Genomic DNA, 23,176 nt, shown 5'->3' with positions numbered 1-23,176 from the left:
CGTGAACCTCTCCTGACCCTAAAATTTGCATATACAGACTTCACATACACACGCTTGGAGGTGGGACCAAGCCGCCCCGCGCTCGCGAATTGGACGGAGGAGAAGTGGGCGTGTAGCGTTTTTGATCCGAATTTTCCCTCGGAAAGGCCGCTATTCGCGCTCGCGGCTCGGGGCGTTCGGCACCAATCGCCGAACGGGCCCGAGACAGCCCGACGTTCAGTGTTCACAGGTGGTGCGGGAATGGCCGTAGAAGGAGAGAGGTGAAGGTGGTGGAGGGTTTTCGGTGGTGGTTTGATGGTTATGGTTCCGTTTGGGAATGGCGGTGATGCGATGATGTGGGAGCGTAGATGGTGGCTGTGGCATGGTTGTTGTATGATGGCGGTTGAGACGTGGTTAGTTCAAAATAACGACAGAAAAGAAAAAATGGCGAACTCAAAGCGTCGCAGCCCGGATGAATCACATAAATTCCCTCTATACAATGGGTTTGGGCTAACTACACATGTACCTTGAGATATCTCACCTACGGGCCCTTTATGGTGTAATGCGAATTTCCACAGCCGTAACAATATATACATACATATGCCTTAAGGGGTAAATGGAGAATAGATTTATTTAGTTATTTTGTCGTGCATATTTCAGTCAGAATAAGTGTGACTCCATTAATGTAATTAGTAAGGCAGTGTCTAATGATGTGTTTCGAAGTTCTCGTCTCCCCAGTGTTTATGTCTTAACCCTGTCCTTCCCCTCCATACATTCTGCAGTGTTCCTGTATAATCAATTTGTTTACCCAGTCTCCTCACAGCATGAGCAGAATGTGAACAATCACGGGGTGATCACGTAGGTGCACCCGTCACACACCACAGGCAGCAAGCCCAGTGCATGAATGGAAAATTACTGGCCCCTCCCCAGCCAATCAGTGCAAGCGTGTGATCCTCACGATGTGAGAAGAAAAAGCGATTAGGGATTTTGGGTAATATTGTTACGGATTTGGAAGCCTTTTGCACACAGACAGTCAGCAGTCCCCGCAGTTCAGTTATTTCGATAAGTATGTGTTTATAGTCAGGGTCCCGTCCTTCTGTCTAATGGGTTAATTTCATGTGTGCGCTGCGGGTTTCTTTGATAGTCAGGTTTTTTTACATCTCCAATCAATCCTTCGTTCTTCGCACCATCACCCCCATGCAAGTGTCACGTACAGGGGTGAGGTTCCCTCCTCCCACCGGACCTCCTCCAATCAGGAGGCTCATCGCCTCAGCTCCGACTCCGCCTTTCATCCAATCAGGAGGTTCATTGCCTCAGCTCCGACTCCACCCTTCATCCAATCAGGAGGCTCATCACCTCTGATCGGGACTCCACCTAGAAGGGTGGGAGTTGCCCCGCCTACCGTGGGCCTGTCCAATGATGGACGGCCGGCGAACAGCGTGACGCAACCGTCCAATCAGGAGGCGAGTGGCCAGGGGAAGAAATCCCTCGGACCTCGCAAAAGTGAAGAGGAGAGTGGTCGTCAAGAGGAGAGTAGGGCAGTCATCGTGGCCATTGCTCTTGGTGTGCGTCGTTAGAGTCGTCGTCGTCAGCGATCGTGGTCTGTGGTCTTTTGCAGGGCTCCTCGTGGCGGTGGTGGTCGAGCAGCAAGGATTGTGGGTTCGAGTCCTACCATGGTGGGTTAGAGTCTGGTGTGACCGCACAAGGCGGACAGGTACCCGGCCAGACCTTGACTCCCAGCTGACCTATCCTCTTCAGCTGGTGTGTCCAATAAGGACCCGACAGGGTCCATTTCTTTTGTGTGTGTGTGTGTGTGTGTGTGTGTGTGTGTGTGTGTGTGTGTGTGTGTGTGTGTGTGTGTGTGTGTGTGTGTGTGTGTGTGTGTCCGTGGGCCCTGTCCTTAAGTAGAAATTGCTAAGTGTTTGCTTGTATATAAATTGCATTTCTCATATTCGGTTTTAACTCTGTTCTTTGTGCTCCCCTGCCCCATTATAAATAAACCCCAATTGTTCAATGTACCAGCTCGTTGTTGTACTTTCTATTATTGACCCAGCATGGTTCGTGCTTGAGAACCAGTAAGCCGATTGGGCTGTAAGTTGTCGTTTGGACCGACGGACTTTGGTAATTCCGCTCGGTTACACCGGACAGAGGTCGCTAGAGCGACCTGGTTCGACAGAGTCCGTTGAGGGTGTGACTTTCCTGGTAATTTGACAATCACGGTCCTTAAGTGACCCGTGACCTTAGGAGTTGTCTGAAGGTTACGACCTGCAATTCTGGGTGTTCGGTGGGAGACGACTCTCCTGCTCCACCTGGCGGTCGTCCTCGCCACCGACCCCCAGCCCACAATACTTTGTGGTAACTGTGCTTTGGTACTGGACATTAGTTTAGTTTCCATCCACCCACCGCATCCATCCCACCCAACTGCTCCCTCCCCCACCCCCCCCCCAACAAATTTACCCCTTCCCCGCTTTTTATTTCCTAAAATCAGGGCACAATGCAAACTTAGCCAAGCACAGGAAAGGTGGGAAATTTTGATAAAAAAAAATAAAAAAAAAAAATAAAAAATAAATCGAGAGCAATATTACCATTGATGTGTGTCCCAAAATCAATCTTGCAGACATCATCATACTGCAACACCGTAGAGTCGCCAGCATTTGGGGTATAGTGTGCAGCACAGTTATTGAGGGAGCAGCCCGTGGGGAAAGCGAGACCGGCCTTGAATCCATTCTCCTTGATAAGAGCACGTGAGCAAGCTTCTAATCTTTCACTGGGGGGAGCATTGGGGGGGAGTGGGGGAACCCAACAGTTGCAACAAAAAGCAGACAGCTTCAAATGACACCAATGCTATACACCCCCTCAAGCATTGGGATTCTCATGTGTGTACTATGTGTGAACGTCTTTATAGTTGTTGAGGAACTCTGGGAAGAGTTCGAAACAGCGTTCGCACTTACCTTGTGCAAGTCTTCTTGGGTTGCTTTATGCAGCTACTTCGGCTAGGAGTATGGGAGGGGTCAATCATATATATATATATATATATATATATATATATATATATATATATATATATATATATATATATATATATATATATATATATATATATATATATATATATATATATATATATATATATATATATATATATATATATATATAGCTCCGGAAAAAATTACCCCCGGTTGGGGTGTGACAGTCATCTCTGGTCAGCTTAGAATGGCTTTGATGTCGTCTTGTCTTTTGGTTCAACGTACAGACGAAAGTTCGGGAGTAAAAAGGATAGAAAACCTCAGAAATCAAACTACATTTCTGAGTTATCCGGAGATAGATTTTGAAAATGGTTGATTTAGAACATTTATGATGAATGTGTCTTCAATAGGATAGAAACCGGATTCAATAGGATAGATCTTCAATAGGATAGGACCTCAGAACTCAAACCGCATTTCCGAGTCATAAATGGCGGATGATATTTTGACAATGGATGATTTCACAAGTTTACAGCATCGGTGACCTTGACATTGACCTTCAATCAGGTCTAAAGTCATACCGAAGTGAATCACTCATCGACCCCTACCTACATCCCAAGTTTCATAAAGATCGGGCGAAATTTTTTTGACCGTATCACAACGACGATTTTTTCCAACTTTGAAGACACGTGACTCGATAACCAGGACGAATTTTTAAAAACCGGCCTGACCAAATTTAGATATTGTTCGATATTATCAGAATCCAAAGAAATTTCGAAGATCGGATCACAAACGGCAGAGGAGATAGATTTTGAAAATGGACGATTTCGCAACTTTGGAATGGCCTTGACCTTGACTTTCAATCGCGTCAAAAGTCATAACGTCGTGCCTCACTAATCGACCCCTACCTACATACCAAGTTTCATCAAGATCGGGCAAAAGAAATTTTTGACCGTATCACATCGACGATTTTTCCAACTTTGAAGACACGTGACTCAATAACCAGGACGAATTTCAAAAAACCGGCACGATCAAATTTAGATATTGTTCCATATTATCGGAATCCGAAGATCGAATCAAAAACGGCGGAGGAGATAGATTTTGAAAATGGACGATTTCACAACTTTGGAGTGACGTTGACGTTGACCGTGACCTTCAATCGGGTCAAAGCTCATACCGTCGTGCATCCCTCATCGACATCTACCCACATACGAAATATCAAGAAAAATCGGAAGAAAAAAATGGGGACGTACGTCCGTACGGACATCGAGACTGGTTTTATTAGATCATCTCTTTGGAGATGACCTAAAAATTAAGAGACCACTGAAAAATTATCAGTTTTTCTGGTTTTACTATTTATAGCTATGTGTTTGAATAAAATGAACATTTTTGTTTTATTCTATAAACTACTGACAACATTTCTCCCAAATTCCGAATAAAAATATTGTCATTGAGAACATTTATTTGCAGAAAATGACAACTGGTCAAATTAACAACAAAGATTCAGTGTTTTCAGACCTCAAATAATACAAACAAAACAAGTTCATATTCATTTTTAAACAACACAATACTAATGTTTTAACTTCGGAAGAGTTCAGAAATCAATATTTTGTGGAATAATCCTGATTTTCAATCTCAGCTTTCATGCGTCTTGGCATGCTCTCCACCAGTCGTCTTTCACATTGCTCTTGGGTGATTTTATGCCACTCCTGGCACAAAATTCAAGCAGCTCGGCTTTGTTTGATGGCTTGTGACCATCCATCTTCCTCTTGATCACATTCCAGAGGTTTTCAATGGGGTTCAGGTCTGGAGATTGGGCTGGCCATGACAGGGTCTTGATCTGATGGTCCTCCATCGACACCTTGATTGACCTGGCTGTGTGGCATGGAACATTGTCCTGATGGAAAAACTAATCCTCAGAGTTGGGGAACATTGTCAGAGCAGAAGGAAGCAAGTGTTCTTCTAGGACAACCTTGTACATGGCTTGATTCACGAGTCCTTCACAAAGACAAATCTGCCCGATTCCAGCCTTGCTGAAGCACCCCCAGATCATCACCGACCCTCCACCAAATTTCACAGTGGGTGCGAGACACTGTGGCTTGTAGGCCTCTCCAGGTCTCCGACAAACCATTAGACGACCAGGTGTTGGGCAAAGTTGAAAATTGGACTCATCAAAGAAGATGACCTTACTCCAGTCCTCTACGGTCCAATCCTTATGGTCTTTTGCAAACCTCAGCCTGGCTCTTCTTTGCTTCTCATTGATGAAGGGCTTTTTTCTAGCTTTGCATGACTTCAGCCCTGCCCCGAGGAGCCTGTATCGAACAGTCCTCGCCGTGCACTTCACCCCAGCTGCCGTTTGCCATTCTTTTTGTAGGTCACTTGATGTCATCCTCCGGTTGTTGGGTGACATTCGAATAAGTTGGCGGTCATCCCGGTCAGTGGAAAGTCATTTTCGCCCTCTGCCAGTCTGTAGCTTTGTTGTTCCCAATGTCTGCTGCTTGACCTTGTTCTTATGAACCGCACTCTTTGAAATTTTAAGGAAGGAAGCAACGTGACGCTCACTGTATCCCTCTGCCAGTAAAGCCAGAATTGAACCCTTCTTTTCCTCACTCAAAACTTTTCTTTTCAACTCTTTTGGCATGGTCAATAGTTATTTTTTTTTATTCCAATTACTTTTGAGGTACAACAAGCACTGTTTTTGTCATCCAGCTGGTCCTATTGCAAGAGGATAGTGATGACCACAGCAGTGGTTTTTATACTTTTCCTTGTTAAATAAGATTTGGTTCAGGTGATCACCTAATCAGTACCTTACTAAGTAGAACGAGGTGTGCCTATGTTGGAATTCAACAGACACTGCAATGGAATGGCTGCCATACATGTAGAGATGCTGATTTAATTTGTTTTTGGAGTGTTCTTATTTTTTTTCCAGAGCTGTGTATGTATGTATGTGTGTGTGTGTGTGTATGTATATATATATATATATATATATATATATATATATATATATATATATATATATATATATATATATATATATATATATATATATATATATATATATATATATATATATATATATATATATATATATATATATATATATATATATATATATATATGGTTACGGCTGTGGAAATTCGCATTACACCATAAAGGGCCCTCATGTGAGATATCTCCATAGGTACATGTGTAGTTAGCCCAAACCCGTTGTTTTGAGGGAATTTATGTGATCCATCCGGGCTGCGACGCTTTGAGTCAGTCGTTTTTCTTTCTCTATCTTTTATTTCAAACAAACAGCATCTCAACAACCATGCCATCCCCACCACACCACAACAACGCCACACCACCACCTTCGCCTTTACCTTCACAACTTCATCCCACATCATCGCTTCTACGGCCATTCCCGCAACACCTGTGAACACTGAACGTCGGGCTGTCTCGGGCCCGCTCGGCGATTGGTGCCGAACGCACCGAGCCGCGAGCGCAAATGGCGGCCTTTCCGAGGGGAAAATTCGGATCAGAAACGCTTCACGCCCACTTCCCCTCTGTCCAATGGGCGAACGCGAGGCGGCTTGGCCCCGCCTCCAAGCGCGCATCGGTGAAGTCCGTTTATGCAAATATGCGGATCCAGGGAGGTTCACGCCCCTTTTTTCCCGACCAATGGCTGAACAGAGGGTGGCGTGGCCCCGCCTCCAATCGCGTTTTGATCCGCATATTTGCATGTCGGCTTCTCCTGAGAGCTATAAAGGTGCGAGCGGAAGGCGACTCGGGGGCTTGAGTTGAGCGAGGAGGAGAGTGTGGAACGAGGGGAGGGTGTCGTCAAGAAGTTGCTTTTGGAGACAAGAAGTGTCGCGTTGGTGGAGTTGAGTCGAGTGCACGCGGTGGAGCTGCGGGCGGCTGGTCAGGGCAGGGGAGCTCGGGTCCGAGGCCAGGAGGACGGCAGTCGGCGACGAGGCTGCGGTGTGGGGGATCGCTCGTCTCGTCGCGGGACCCAATTCAGCCAGCCACTCCCCGCCCCCAGGGCATCAACAATTTCCCCTTCCCCCGTGCTGAGATAGTGAAAAAGGGGGCCCCATTCCTCCCCCACCCCAAACGTGGTGCCAACAAGCACGCCAGGGGCCCGGAGTCGGGGCACAGCGCCGCGGACACTTTGCGGCTTGCCCGCCAACGCGTCACGAGGACGCGGGTAAGACCTCCCCGGTCTTGTGGACCAAGCCGCTCCTCTAGGTCCCGCGCACATTTGGCCTACGGGCCTGTCTGCCTCGTTGTCTGTGAGGGTGGCTTCTTTCTTTTGCTTTTGTGTAAATGTGTGTTGGCGCCGTCTGTGAAGTAAAACTGTGTAAGTGTTGCCGTGTGTACACGTTAGTCGGTTGTATTACATTTGCTTTTTGTGTATGGCTGTATATACGTGCTTTCCGTGTGTCGCCTAATAAAGTGCTTGCATGTTGAACTGTGCCCGTTTCGCTTCGCCTCCTTCCTTTCAATTAACTCTCCATCCTGCTTCACGTAAGGGGTTCGTAGTGGGTGCAACATCCCGGAAATTAATCTGAACCGTCAAGGCCGACGATAACACCGCTCGGTGATCACTGTAGCATGGAATGGACCGCTTAAGCGGTTCGTGTCCGGAGTCGGCCTGTGGCGTGGTACGATAGCCCGGTCGACCATTCGCGCGGGTACTTAGGTAGATCGAATTTGGCGAGCAACCCTATCCTGCACGGGTGGGCAATTGGCACGATTGTGGTGAGGTTAAACCCCCACCCGTGACTTGCTCCCGGCGTTGTTCCGAAAGGGTCACGACTGAATTGTCCGTCCGGTGGGCGACGTGCCGCGATTCGAGTTACGTGGCCGTTCGCACGCCGGCGGGCGCAAATATATATATATATATATATATATATATATATATATATATATATATATATATATATATATATATATATATATATATATATATATATATATATATATATATATATATATATATATATATATATATATATATATATACAGTGGGGAGAACAAGTATTTGATACACTGCTGATTTTGCAGGTTTTCCCACTAACAAAGCACGTGGAGGTCTGTAATTTTTATCATAGTTACACTTCAACTGTGAAAGACGGAATCTAAAACAAAAATCCTGAAAATCACATTGTATGATTTTAAAATAATTAATTTGCATTTTATTGCATGAAATAAGTATTTGATCACCTCCCAACCAGTAAGAATTCCGGCTCTCACAGACCTGTTAGTTTTGTCTCGAAGAAGCCCTCCCATTCTCCACTCATTACCTGTATTAACTGCATCTGTTTGAACTCGTTATCTGCATAAAAGACAGCTGTCCACACTCAATCAATCAGACTCCAACATCTCCACAATGGGCAAGACCAGAGAGCTGTCCAAGGACATCAGGGACAAAATTGTAGACTTGCACAAGGCTGGGATGGGCTACAGGATAATTGGCAAGCAGCTTGGTGAGAAGGCAACAACTGTTGGCACAATTATTAGAAAATGGAAGAAGTTCAAGATAACAGTCAATCCCCCTCGGTCTGGGGCTCCATGCAAGATCTCACCTCGTGGAGCCTCACTGATCATGAGAAAGGTGAGGGATCAGCCCAGAACTACACAGCAGGACCAGGTCAATGACCTGAAGAGAGCTGGGACCACAGTATCAAAGAAAACCAGAAGTAAAACACTACGCCGTCATGGATTAAAATCCTGCAGCGCACGCATGGTCCCTCTGCTCAAGCCAGCGCATGTCCAGGCCCGTCTGAAGTTTGCCAATGACTATCTGGATGATCCAGGGGAGGAATGGGAGAAGGTCATGTGGTCTGATGAGACCAAAATAGAGCTTTTTGGTTTAAACTCCACTCGCCGTGTTTGGAGGAAGAAGAAGGATGAATACAACCCCAAGAACACCATCCCAACTGTGAAGCATGGAGGTGGAAACATCATTCTTTGGGGATGCTTTTCTGCAAAGGGGACAGGACAACTGCATCGTATTGAGGGGAGGATGGATGGGGCCATGTATCATGAGATCTTGGCCAACAACCTCCTTCCCTCAACAAGAACATTGAAGATGGGGCGTGGCTGGGTCTTCCAGCATGACAACGACCCGAAACACACAGCCAGGGCAACTAAGGAGTGGCTCCGTAAGAAGCATCTCAAGGTCCTGGAGTGGCCGAGCCAGTCTCCAGACCTGAACCCAATAGAAAATCTTTGGAGGGAGCTGAAAGTCTGTGTGACCCAGCGACAGCCCCGAAACCTGAAGGATCTGGAGAAGATCTGTATGGAGGAGTGGGCCAAAATCCCTGCTACAGTCTGTGCAAACCTGATTAAGAACTATAGGAAACGTCTGATCTCTGTAATTGCAAACAAAGGTTTCTGTACCAAATATTAAGTTCTGTTTTTATAGTGTATCAAATACTTATTTCATGAAATAAAATGCAAATTAATTATTTCAAAATCATACAATGTGATTTTCAGGATTTTTGTTTTCAATTCCGTCTTTCACAGTTGAAGTGTACCTATGATAAAAATTACAGACCTCTACGTGCTTTGTAAGTGGGAAAACCTGCAAAATCGGCAGTGTATCAAATACTTGTTCTCCCCACTGTATGTATATATATATATATATATATATATATATATATATATATATATATATATATATATATATATATATATATATATATATATATATATATATATATATATATATATATATATATATATATATATATATATATACATATATATACACACACATATATATATATATATATATATATATATATATATACATATATATATATATATATATATATATATATATATATATATATATATATACATATATATACATATATATATATATATATATATATATCACATTGTATGATTATGACATTGGATGGATTATGACAGCCCGGATGGATTATGATTATGATATCACATACATATATATATATATATATATATATATATATATATATATATATATATATATATATATATATATATATATATATATATATATATATATATATATATATATATATATACACACACATACATTTCCGTATAATCCTAGCCACCTGGGGTAGTCGATTAGGTGAGAGCTAATTGGCTATTCCCTTCATTCACAGGTGAGAGATGTCGGTGGGTCTTTACACATATATATATATATATATATATATATATACATACATATGAAGCACTCCCAACCAATCTCCAATGGACGTGAATCCCACTGATGCACCGACCATGTCAATTTTGAGTGCAGACCACGAGTCCTGTACATGCACAGACCATGTCAATGTCAATTTTGGAGTTTCTCATGCATGACAGTTAAGTTGTCCTCTCCCTCACCCCCCCCCCCCCACCTCCTCAACTTCATATACATCATGTATAGATGGGCATTCATATTAAAGCTCAAGTTGAACTAGATGTTACCAGAAATTAATCTCCAGTACACACCATATATCGATCATGGTCAGACCAGGCTTGATGAAGGACATCACGTGCTTGCGAACTTGTCGATGCACTTCAGCAGCTTGGCGGAAGTCATTCCATTCCTCTTCGCTGGCAGAGTCCAATGCACGGCGCTCCTCACTGTTTGCTCTCCAACTCACCATGTGCCTGGGGAAGCCAACATACCCTCTGGTAAGAACGAGTGATACAAGTACTGTGCAGAACAAATAAGAAAATGATGATCGCTTGTTCAAGTTGAGAGACACAAGTATACGAGCCGAGGTATGACAGACCATGGAGTACAATGGAGTGACAATGGTAACAGCACAGAGCTCAACTAAGGTTGTTGACATGCAATCAAACATGCATCCTATCTGTCAGCATTATTTGGTGGATGTTAAACGGTTAAAGATACCACAGTCCTTCGCAAATAGTGGACCAGCAATCTCTGACACCTTGGCCAAATTCCAAATTTCTGTTCAAACATACATATATATGTGGAGGTTGAATGGTGAAAGTATACATCATATACATATATGTATATATATATTGTTGTGGTTTCCCGCCCGTCGGTGTGCGGGCAACCGCTTCTAGCCAATGGCGGCCGCTCTCGCCCACCGAACGGACAAACCGAGTCGCAGCTTTCAGAACAACGCCGAAATCCAGCTACGGGTGTGTTTTAAGCACACCACAGCCTTGTCAATACCCGCGCTATAAGGTCCGATCGCCGAATGGTCGATTCACCTAATTAATAGCGTGGGCAGACTACCGAAAGATTGTACCTCAACGGGGCCTGCTTAGAAACGAGCCGCTAAAGCAGCTCGCTCCGATTTGTGATAACCGAGCGGGTTATTATCACGAAGTCCCGTTGGACCCGATTCTTTTATCAGCGATTAAAAAGCCAGCTAGTATTCCGAACTTAATTATGGCAGTTCAATGAGGGAAAGGACGCAACGAACGGGTGAACATTTAAACCATGACATTTGTTTCACACCCGTAAGCAGTCATGCAATCATGTATACAACCGATGCATGCATGGGACAAAACACAAGCAACAAAGCCTACAGCCGTTCTATTATTATTTATTTGCATGCACTTAACAGCTCTACTTAAAGACATGGCGCCACAACGTTCATGCAAAGAAAAACCCCAGAAAAGGCAAGGGGACAGAACTGGACCTCGTGGGTCTTTATAAGTGACGGAGCTGTGAAGACTGCAGGAGCTCCGAGAGACCGCGCTGGTTACCTGTCACCTTCGTGGCGACTCGCTGGGCGTTCCTCGACGTCCCGTCCACACGGCAGCTGGCATGACCGCGGCTCGCTCGGCCCAGGTCTCGTCGTGCGGCCCGGTCGATCGGGCCTAGTCGACAAAGCCTCAGAGGAACGAACGGGCCTTTGCTCTTTCAGAGTTGATGCTCTCTTAAGAGCCTGCCCGTTCCTCAGCGTCATTTGGACTGTCCCGGGGCCCAATCACCTCGGACCGTTATGCCGCTGGTTGGCGACTCCTCTCCGGCCTCTCTCCAGCGACCCACTGTTCAGCACGGCACGGCATGGCAGGCCGCGCTCCTAGCTCCAGTCTCCTCCGCTCTCTCCAGCTCCTCACCGACTGCAGACTCCAGACTGACCCAGCTCACAACACGACTCCACACAACTGCGCGCTTGGCGTCTCTGCGCACCCTTATATTGGATCCGTGAGGTGAGGTTTTGATCTCCGATCTCTCACCTCTGACTCCCCGCTGGCTCCGCCCCTTTTAATCTTTTGATCCGAATTGTCGCGAATCTCGGAGAGAGCGGACGTGGGTGAAATCATCGACCCTCGCCCCAATGAAGGAGTCCCCACGTCTGGTGGCAGAGATGTTGTTCGTGGGGAATTCGCCGTGGCTGGCGCAAAGATAGCGGCGCAATGGAGATGAAGGTGAGGGGTTGCTGTTCATTGTGGCGTAGGTGGTGAGGGGATGTCGTGGTGGTCGTTGTGGAGATGGTTGATGAGAGCGATGTTTTCGTTGTGGAGAGGTTTGATGAGAGGCAGTTGAGGAGATGGCGAGATGTCGTGGTTGTCGTTCTGGAGATGTGGTGGTTGTTGTGAAGGCAGTTGTGGAGAAGGTGGCTGTTGTTGTTGAGATGCGGTTGGTGGTGGTTGTGGTGGTTGAGAGGCGGTTGGTCCAAAATAAAGATAGCGAAATTAAAACACTACCTCAAAAATCATAGCCCGGTTACACGAATAATTGCCTTTAAACATCGGTGTGTTAATCTAACTGAACACAGACTTATCGACATAACTGATCTAAGGACCTATATGGTGTCCTGTGAATTTCCACAACCGTAACAATATATATATATATATATATATATATATATATATATATATATATATATATATATATATATATATATATATATATATATATATATATATATATATATATATATATATATATATATATATAGATATATATATATATATAGATATATATATATATATATATATAGATATATATATATAGATATATATATATATATATATATATATATATATATATATATATATATATATATATATATATATATATATATATATATATATATATATTAACTCAGTGTCCTATGTGACCCACATACAGAGACATGACAGAAGTAAATAGACACCTTAAATTTATTCATTTCATCTGCATAAAGCAAGGTTTACTCAGTGATTTGTACTAATATTCAACTATTTATTTGCAGAAACGAGTTCCTGGGTCGTGTACGACAATTAACTATGCCTCGAACCGAAGGAGCACACGACTTTTGCGATTTTCAAAGAGGACGAATTGTTGGCCATTTGGAAGGTGGAGTCAGCCAGCGTCAGATAGCTCAGAACCTTGGCATTCCACTTTCTACAGTCAATCGGGTGATTTGCAATTCACCAGCGAAGGCAAGGAACCCACAGCTTCCCGTTCTGTTCGATCTGGGCCCTCAGAAAGGTGTCTTTCAGCTGTCAAGCGGTCCATTGAGAAAACTCCCCGTTGCAAGGCAGCAGATGTTGCAGAGGTCCAAGTTAGCTCAAGAACTACCGTGCGGAACCATAACCTGGGCTACGAGGGGAGAGCAGCGAGGAGAAAACCTCTTCCTCGATCAGCTAAGATTCAAAGGAGAAAGGGTGTGCTGACGAGATGGCCACCAGACCCTTGGAGCTTTGGCAAACTGTCATTTTTTTCAGGTGAGTCCCAATTTGCTCAATTTTCTGAAAGTGGGCACGTATGGGTCTGGAGACTTTCCAGGCAAGAGTTTTCTTTGAACCTATTGCAGCAAACTGTCAAACACGGTGGTTTTTCAGTGATGGTGTGGGGAGCAATCTGGAGCGCTAGTCGGTCAGAGCTTGTAAGCTCAGGGAACATCAACCATAAGATATACATTTCTATCCTTGACGATGGACATCTCCCTGTCTTCTCCACTGGTCAGATGTTTAAAAACAACACTCTGCTCATGGAAGATGGAGCTTCATGTCACTGCAAAAAAGACCAAAGAATGGCAGGACAGAAATGGGATCAAGCGACTTACATGGCCAAGTCAGTCTCCTGACATGAATCCCATTGAACACCTCTGGGCCAAATTGGATCGAGCTGTGTGGAAAAAAATTCCAGGAAACCAACATCACGGGCAGAATTGCTAAACCTTTTGTGTGAAGCCTGGGCAGAAATCACACAAAATAAAATTTCAGAACTCGTTAGTTCGCTGCCTGAAAGAGTAAAAGCATTGAAATCTGCAAATGGCAAGTCTACCATATACTAGTGTATGTATTAAAATGGATCAAGTGTACTTCAAATGTTCAAGAAATAAATTATTTTAAAATCATGGTGTCTATTTACTTCTGTCATGTCTCTGCATATATAAAAACAAAGACCCACCCCACATATCTTACCTGTGAATGGAGGGAATAGCCAATCAGCTCTCACCTAATCAACTAAACCCAGGTGGCTCAGATTATAAAAATAATTGACCCCTCCCACACTCCTCCAGCCGAAGAAGCTGCGTAAAACAACCCAAGAAGACCTACACAAGGTAAGCGTTACGTTGTTTCAAACCTTTCCCAGAGTTCCTCAACATCTATAAAGACGTTTACACACAGTACACACATGAGAATCCCAATGCAACACACACCCTCAGCTACCAGACAGGTTTCATCACTTATTGGCGAATCATCAGCGATAGCGTAGCCAGAAATGCTTACCAACGAGGCTCCCTGAAGCATGTACCACGTGCAAACATCAAAAGCAGCCAATATATAAACTAGAAAGGCACGCGGTTGAGCGCATACTTCCGCCACGTAATGCCTGATCCACGAGAACATAACGGGCCCAATACATTTTTGAAATATCATGCAATACAGTACTATATCGTTTTTGGCCCTTTCGATCTCTCAATGGTGAAGAATCACTTTTAAAAAGTCCAGTAGTCGGATCTGGATCTGGATCTTCACCAAAATCTAATCAGTTCATTCTTGTCACACACCCAACCTGTCGCCAAAATTTCATCCGGATCCATCCACAACTTTTGAGACATTCTGTACACAAACAAACAGACAGACAGGGGTGAAAACATAACCTCCTTCATCTTCGGTGGCAGAGGTAACAATAGTTTGTGTTTATTGATAGTAAATTAGAACTACAAGACTCAGGAATTATTTTGAATTGTTGAGAGCAGAGACAGGGACGAATCAACAGGTTCTCATAAGTTGAGCAAACCCAAAGAAAGTCTTTTTTGCCAAAAAGTTCCATTGTTAGGCCTGAATTTAGATACCTTTTTTTCCTTCAGATTATGGGGGTTAACATCCCCCAGGCCTCCTTAAATGGCCTCTGAATAACCATCCCCAGCTCCCCTCAGATGTTGATGAAACCTTCATCTTTTACTCCAGAAAAAGCAGCTATACAGTATTTTTATGGGCCAAAGATAGATTGGGGTGGGGAGGAATGGCAATTATGAAATATCCGAAGAGCAGCCGCCATGCAAAAGAGCTTGAGAACCAGTGTTCTACCCCCACACTCATCCATTAATTGTCCAACATCGTGCCAAATTAGTGCTAGCTAACAAGCTTCTCCAGGAGGTCATGAAGCATGATCACAAAAAGAAGATAATTACACTGGTTACAGACACCAAAACGTCCACCAAAAACCCTGCAATTGGGAGAGCAGAACTCGGTCAATAAACATGCAAACTCAAAAGTGGGTCAAACATTGCATCCCACAATTCCCTATGACTAAGCAACCTTGTTTTCTAAACCAGGTCGAAGGGCAGAATTATACTTAAAATTGTTTTGTGAGGCCATGGCCGAGCAACTGCAAAGTGTATACAGCCGGATGTCAGCACATTATTGCCATGATGGCTACACCTGCTCATGGAAGTAAAAATAAAACTGCCAACGTCATGGTAATAAGTCAAGCTGTTCCTTGGTTACTGTCCTGCTTTGGCTGTAGTTCTTATTTTCGGCTTGCTGGCACAGCTCATTAAAAATGGCCACTCTAACCTAGCACTCGTACTTAGCTTATGCATTCACCAACATCTGCAGTTGGTCAACTTCTCATCAACTCACCCATCTTGAATGGGTGTGTACTCGCACTCTTCACCTTTGGGGTAGATTCCATTTGGGAAAAGCTCACAGACAGGAACTCTCGGTGGGTCAGTCTGCACCTTCACCGATGTTGATTGGCAAGGTGGTGCTAGATCATGAAGGAAGAAACAGCAAAGGAGCAATTAAATTACAAAGAAAAAAAAAACAAAAACATTTCAAAATCAAACGATATTAAAAGCAGAAATACTCAAGTTATGAGTTTATTCCCCAATAGTGTATGAAAAAAAAATCCATCGTTATCATCAAAAACACACCGATAGCAAAGGCTTAAATCCTTACAAACTGCCTTGCCATCAGGAGCAGCAGTGGCAGCCTTCTTCTTCTTCCGCTTCTTCTTCTTCTTTATTCCTGAGCCTTCACCATCTCCATCAGCTTCACCATCACCATCACCGTCACCATCTACAAGTCGGGTAGAGAGCCAGAATTCGTTGAAGGAGGGCCCAAAACTTGCTTCTGGTGTTGGTAAAAAGTTGACACCACAATTCGAATGGGTGTTTAAATTCAATCAATCAATTGTTGTTGTTGTTTCAGCATTACTAGAAGGCCAAGTGGGTATTTGTCCACCCCTCCCCTTTTCCAATCAGAAATTATTAGACAATGTCCCTGTGACTCATTTTATCAACAGATACATTAACATATCAGCCACATTATATGGTGAAAGTTCATTTTAATACAATCACAGAATTCTTAGCAAATTATAAACTCATTTTCAGTGAATTGTGACAACATTATCAGACCTGTAGACCTGTGACAACGTAGCTACAACGAGCCAGAGGGGCACTCCAACTTGCTCCAAACTCCAATAATCCAAAAATTATCCCTGCCCCATGAAGATACATAAAATTCCAGGAATTATGTTTCTTTCTTTCCAAACTGGACCTGCGATCCGCCATCTTGGCTGATGGCCTTGAAATCTTTGTCAGACGTTATCTGGAGGCAATCCCACTCTCAAGTGCCACCTCTGAATACGACTTGCACCTTGCCCAATTTTTACAGCGCGTGCGCTGTATACAATTGCACAGAGTTTGAAATGTCCCCGGTGTCTACCACGTCTCCGGTGTCCCCTGCCCCCCCCCCCCCACGTGCCTCAAGACAGCCAATGACGGCCGTCCGGTAGATGGCAGTGCGTAACCTAGACGGAAATAGCAAGAATTGACGGAAATACCCGAGTATTTCAATGGAAATTTGTGAAACGAATGTGTTATATATATATATATATATACGTGAAAAACATTTAATTTATTGCTTGACGGGAAAAAACCAAGAAACGCGCCCCTCTCATGTACGAACGAACGAAAGACGTCATTTCCGCCCACCATCGCATTTCGCGCTGAAAGACGTCATTTCCGCCCACCATTGCATTTCGCACCGATCGCCGAAAGCCAAGTTCTTCTTCTGCTATCATTCTTTTGTGGCCTCCTGGCACACTGTATCAAACGATTTCATTCCTTCTGTTATATATAAAGGTGCTTATCACAATAATAACAAGATTTTTACATTTCAAATATTAAGTACGCTTTTTAATTGTTTTTCAACTGAAAAAGCATAAATTGCATATTTTAACATTAGTGTACTCATTTGCTTCACCACACGCGCTGTATTGAAGGATTTCACTTGTTTTTTTTCAAGTGAGGGGTCTCATCAGGATATCGCCACAAGGAGACCATTAAAGCACTGTTTTATTGCACAATCTCTACCTGCTTTTCCCACCTTCAACATTAAAGTCTTTGTCTTCATTCACAACCTGTTGAGCTTGCAGTGGTTTTTTCAATGCCTTGTCCATGCCCTGTTGTTTAGTGGGACCATTTGATTCAACACTTCGTTCTCTCTCATTTTCTTCTGTGCCTTGCTCTGGACCGACAATCGTCACAAGACAATTTGAACAAATCAATAAACCTTCTTAGATTTTAACGAAACGTCAATTCACATTGATGACTTGGGGTTGGGGAGATATTTAACTAAGCAACATCTTTCGGGAGCACATAGGCAGACAATATTAAATTCACATGAGATTTAACGGTTCTTTGCATGATATTATTGAAGTCACACTTTACATTGCGCGGAATTTCCACGAGTTCAAGAATAAACCATGACGATCAGATATAGCATGCCTTCAAAGACATCACCTCCACAGATAATAAATATCATGATGAGGTGCCATGGAGACATCATTGCTGGGAGTCCCCAGTCCTCTTCAGTAAAGATTAGTGCAGGAAAGTGAAAATGATACAGGATGCAGGAGATAACTCGCCGATTCTCCGCGGAAGACACTGTGCCTGTAGCGTATTTAATATCCACCAACTAATGCCAGCAGATTGGACACCGCACAATAAACATCCATCTGAGGGACGATGCACAAGACTCTGTGAAACACTAGCATGATTGCTTACAGCTGGGTAGCGGTTCAAAACCAGGATAGACAGCCAGTGAAGGAATGGAGTGCTATTTCTTCTATAACCAAGTAAAGGTCAAATATGTAAGTTTGTTCATGTGAAAGCTGAAATAAAAACGATGTCGATATAATTAGCGATGAAGGTTATTTCAAAATTACTGTTACGGTGGGGGTAGAGGGGGGGGGAGGAAGCATCATTATTTACACATCATAACCCACAACTTCCAAATAAAAAACAAATTCTACAAATTTCAGAAAATCAATTTAAAATACAAAACAAGAATATCTTGGTTGGATAAGTATCCACACCCCATTATAAAAATTGTGAATTATCTCAGGAGTTACCAATTACCTTCAAAATCACACACCAAGATAATTTGCCTCCACCTATGTTAAATTTAAGTGATTCTGATTATTTCAGAATAAAATCAGCTGTTCCTGTAGGTTTCCTCTTCTGGGGAGTGCATTTCACAGCAAAGACTTAACCATGAGCTGCAAGGAGCTTTCAAAAGACCTCTGGGATAAAACTGTAGAAAGGCACAGATCAGGAGATGGGTATAAAAATATTTCAAAGGCCTTGAATATTCCTTGGGGCACAGTCAAGCCAATCATTAAGAAGTGGAAGGTGTATGGTACCACCAAGACCCTGCCAAAATAAGGCGGTCCCTCCAAACTGGATGACAAAGCAAGGAGGAGATTGATCAGAGAGAGGCAACTGGCAACTTTGAAAGAGCTACATGTCTTTATGGTAAAGGCTGGTCACTGTGTGCATGCGACAACAATATCCCAAGCACTCCACAAGTCTGGCCTGTATGGTTGGGTGGCACGAAGGAAGCCATTACTCAAAAAAGCCCACCTTGAGTCCCGTTTGAGGTTTGCACAAAAACCACTCCGGAGATTCTGAAGCCATGTGGTTAAAAGTTCTTTGGTCTGATGAAACCAAGATGGAACTTTTTGGCCAAAATGAAAAACATTACGTTTGGTGCAAACCCAACAGAGCACATCACCCAAAGAACACCATCCTGACTGTGAAGTATAGTGGTGGCAGCATCATGTTATGGGGGATGTTTCTCGCCAGCAGGGACTGGGGCACTTGTCAGGATCGAAGGGAAAATGGATGGAGCAAAATACAGAAAAATCCTCGAGGAAAACCTGCTGCTCTCTGCAAGAAAGATGAAATTGGGATGGAAGTTCCCCTTTCAGCATGACAATGACCCGAAGCACACAGCCAAAGCTACACTGGAGTGGCTAAGGAACAAAACGATAAATGTCCTTGAGTGGCCCAGTCAGAGCCCTGACCTAAATCCAATTGAAAATATGTGGCATGAGTTGAAGATTGCTGTCCATTAACGCACCCCACGCAACTTAACTGTCCTTGAACAGAAGAATGGGCAAATATTGCCCAATCAAGGTGTGTAGAGTTGGTAGATACCTATCCCAACAGACTTACAGCTGTAATTGCTGTCAAAGATGCTTCGACCAAGTATTAACTCAGGGGGGTGGACACCCAGCCAACCAAGATATTTTAGTTTTTTTATATTTATCCTCCGCCATCGAAGATGGATGGAGGTTACTGTTTTCACCCGTCTGTTTGTTTGTGAACAGTATTACGGAAAAACTCTTGGACGGATTTCGACGAAACTTGGTGGGGGGATTAGGTATAGTCCAAGGATCATGTCATTAGATTTTGGACTTGGTCTAAAAAAAAAAAAAAAAAAAAAAATTTGCAACTTTTTTTCAAAAAAATTGATTCTATTTGAAAAATATTTGATTTTTTTTTTGCATTTATACATGTTTTAAGTGATTTCCAACCCCCTCCCATAAAAAAATTTGTTAGAGAAAAAAAAACCCAGAAATTCTGCAACTTTTTTTTCAAAAAAAAATTTCGATTTTTTTTTTTTGGGCATTTCTACATGTGCGTCGATCTAGGTTAGTTTATTCAATCGTGGTTCAGTAAAGTCTGATCCGTTTTGACCTACAATGAATAGGATATCAGGTTCACTTAAGTGACCCAGCAGTATTGGTAGGGTTGGGAACACATCGACTTTTTCTCTGTTGTCCCGTTGAAAGGAGTGTTTTTTATGGCCGTTTTTCACGCTGATCACCAATCCGTTGAAATTTTTGACCAAGGATGATGTCTTAGGTTGGTAAAATGCAAAAAAATCAAAATGGCCACCAAATTTACCCACTTTTCAGGTAAAATTTGATAATTATGGCTTACTAGGGCATGTAATAAATTTTTGACCGAGGATGATGTCTTAGTAAGACATTATCCTAGGTCAAAAATTTCAACGGATTCGTGATCAGCGTGAAAAATCGCCATAAAAAACACTCCTTTTAATGGGACAACAGAGAAAAAGTCGATGTGTGCCCAACCCTAATATTACATGCCCTCGTAAGCCATAATTATCAAATTTTACCTGAAAAGTGGGTAAATTTGGTGGCCATTTTGAATTTTTGCATTACCAACCTAAGACATCATGCTATGTCAAAAATTTCAACGGATTCGTGATCAGCGTGAAATTTGGCCTTAAAAAACACTCCTTTCAAAAAAGTATGGTTGTATGCCCAATCCTAGTATTGGCGGCAGAGGTTTTGCACTATACCGAGTGCTCCCCTCTAGTTAATGTTTTGAATTTTGTGGAATTTGTTTTACACTTGGAAGTTGTGGGTTACCATGTGGAAATGAAGGTGGAAAAAAGTCTCATGTAATGCAATTTAATTCCAGGCTATAAGGAAACAAAATGGGAACATTTTGAAAGGGGGTGTAGACTTTCTATAGGCACTGTATTGTTTTTGGCCCCGTCTCTCAATGGTAAAGAATCACAAGATACTGTTTCCTCGCATCAGGATATTCACTAAAATCTAATCATTTTGTCCTTCTCCCGAACCAAACCTCTCCACGGAATATCGTCTGAACGAGTCCACAACTTTTTGAGATATCCTGTTCACAAACAAATACAGACAAGGGTGAAAACATAACCTCCGTCCAAGACTTAGAGAATGCAAAATGGGGGACGGCGCGAGTACAGCCCACACCCGGAATGGGGGAGGGGCACCGGGCACGACCGCGGGCACCGGACGCGACCGTGGGCAACGGGCACGACCGTGGGCACCGGGCACGACCGCGGGCACCGGGCACGACCGCGGGCATCGGCCACGACCGTGGGCACCGGGCACGACCGCGGGCATCGGGCACGACCGCGGGCACCGGGCACGACCGCGGGCACCAGGCACGACCGCGGGCATCGGCCACGACCGTGGGCACCGGGCACGACCGCGGGCACCGGGCACGACCGCGGGCATCGGCCACGACCGTGGGCACCGGGCACGACCGCGGGCATCGGGCACGACCGTGGGCACCGGGCACGACCGCGGGCACCGGGCACGACCGCGGGCACCGGGCACGACCGCGGGCATCGGGCACGACCGCGGGCACCGGGCACGACCGCGGGCACCAGGCACGACCGCGGGCATCGGCCACGACCGTGGGCACCGGGCACGACCGCGGGCATCGGCCACGACCGTGGGCACCGGGCACGACCGCGGGCACCGGGCACGACCGCGGGCATCGGCCACGACCGTGGGCACCGGGCACGACCGCGGGCATCGGGCACGACCGTGGGCACCGGGCACGACCGCGGGTACCGGACCCCGGACGGAGCATGACGTGACGACGGAGACAGCGTGACCCGCGGGTTCGTGTGTAAGAGTTTTCTTGGTAAAATCCCTTGAATCCAAAGCCCACTTTACACATTATAACGCGAGACACTGAATTAAGTTCCAAGACGAAGCCAAAACGCAGCACGTGTCTCACCGGCCTTATTCTTCTTCTTTTTATTTCTCCTTTTCTTCCTTATTTCTTCTTTAGTTCCATCGACGGTTTTATTTTCCAGATGACCGTTCACTTCCTCGGCAACTCCCTCCTTACTTTTACCTTTTATCCTCCTATTGGTTTTCTCTTCTGTCTGCACCGCCGCCATCACCTCACTCAGCGGCGCGATGTCTTCTGGGAAACCAAGCAAACCTTGCGCAATTGGTCCAGTCACGTGATGTCGACGTCACGCCTTTTGCCGCGTTTCAGAAATATTTTTGTTGTTGTTGTTGTTGTAGTAGTCGTACTAGTAGTTGTAGTTGTTCAGTCGTTGCTTTGTGTTCTTCTCGTCCTCGGCGGATCGAATAAAATAGATTGCGGAGACGTAAAAGGAGAAATGTTACACACGAGAGTAAAAATAACGTCGCGAGGCAACCAATTAACCCGTCCATCGCCTTATACACCATTTCTCGGGTGTGTTCAGTTCCTCAGTCGTCGAAGTAGTTTACGAGCGCTTGTCAAGCCAGCCGTTCCTGAACGCTTTCTAACGGACTGCTTGCTTGAGTGCTTAAGCCGCTTTGTGAGCGCTCAACATGAAACTTGGAAACCCAACACACCCCTGAAGATAAGAAAACATGGAGTTCCTCATCGAACTTCAGATCTTCCACTCCCAACAAACCATTTATCACAGCGGCATGTGGAGAACAATAGGCTAATCGTGATGAAGTGGCCAATCAGAGACAAAGGCTTAAAATCACCGATCTAAATATAACTGGATCACTGGTTTGCTTGGAAAAAACAACAACAAACAACTGGTCCCCGGCCGCCATCTTGGTACTCCCCACAACTGCCAGGACGACACAATACAGGCGTGTGTTGAATTCAACAAACAACATTTTGTCTGTGGGAAGTTGTTTTGCAGGTAGTTTACCATAGTTGGAACCCAAGATACAG

The 23,176-nt window shown here is 44.3% G+C and overlaps 1 protein-coding gene across 3 annotated transcripts in view; it reads right to left on the bottom strand.

Annotated features, from left to right (window-relative positions):
* METAP2 (methionyl aminopeptidase 2) overlaps positions 1-22,449 on the bottom strand; it is a 45,502-nt gene extending 23,053 nt beyond the window's left edge. Inside the window, exons 1-6 of one of the 3 annotated variants that reach the window (XM_085897237.1) lie at positions 22,226-22,449; positions 17,727-17,867; positions 16,296-16,415; positions 15,978-16,104; positions 10,416-10,577; positions 2,565-2,746 (exon numbers count right to left, since the gene is read on the bottom strand). In XM_085897237.1, the coding sequence (XP_085753363.1) occupies positions 2,565-2,746; positions 10,416-10,577; positions 15,978-16,104; positions 16,296-16,415; positions 17,727-17,867; positions 22,226-22,391 (898 nt within the window). In that variant the 5' untranslated portion in view covers positions 22,392-22,449. The remainder of the gene's footprint in view (positions 1-2,564; positions 2,747-10,415; positions 10,578-15,977; positions 16,105-16,295; positions 16,416-17,726; positions 17,868-22,225) is intronic. The other 2 variants (XM_085897239.1, XM_085897238.1) reach the window with 2 other exon arrangements.
* Positions 22,450-23,176: the final 727 nt, after the last annotated feature.

The sequence above is a fragment of the Eptatretus burgeri genome, chromosome 10, assembly GCF_056783735.1.
Source record: "Eptatretus burgeri isolate ZD-2024b chromosome 10, Ebu_testis_v1, whole genome shotgun sequence".
NCBI lineage: Eukaryota > Metazoa > Chordata > Myxini > Myxiniformes > Myxinidae > Eptatretus > Eptatretus burgeri.
This window is presented reverse-complemented; position numbering and strand designations above follow the sequence as displayed.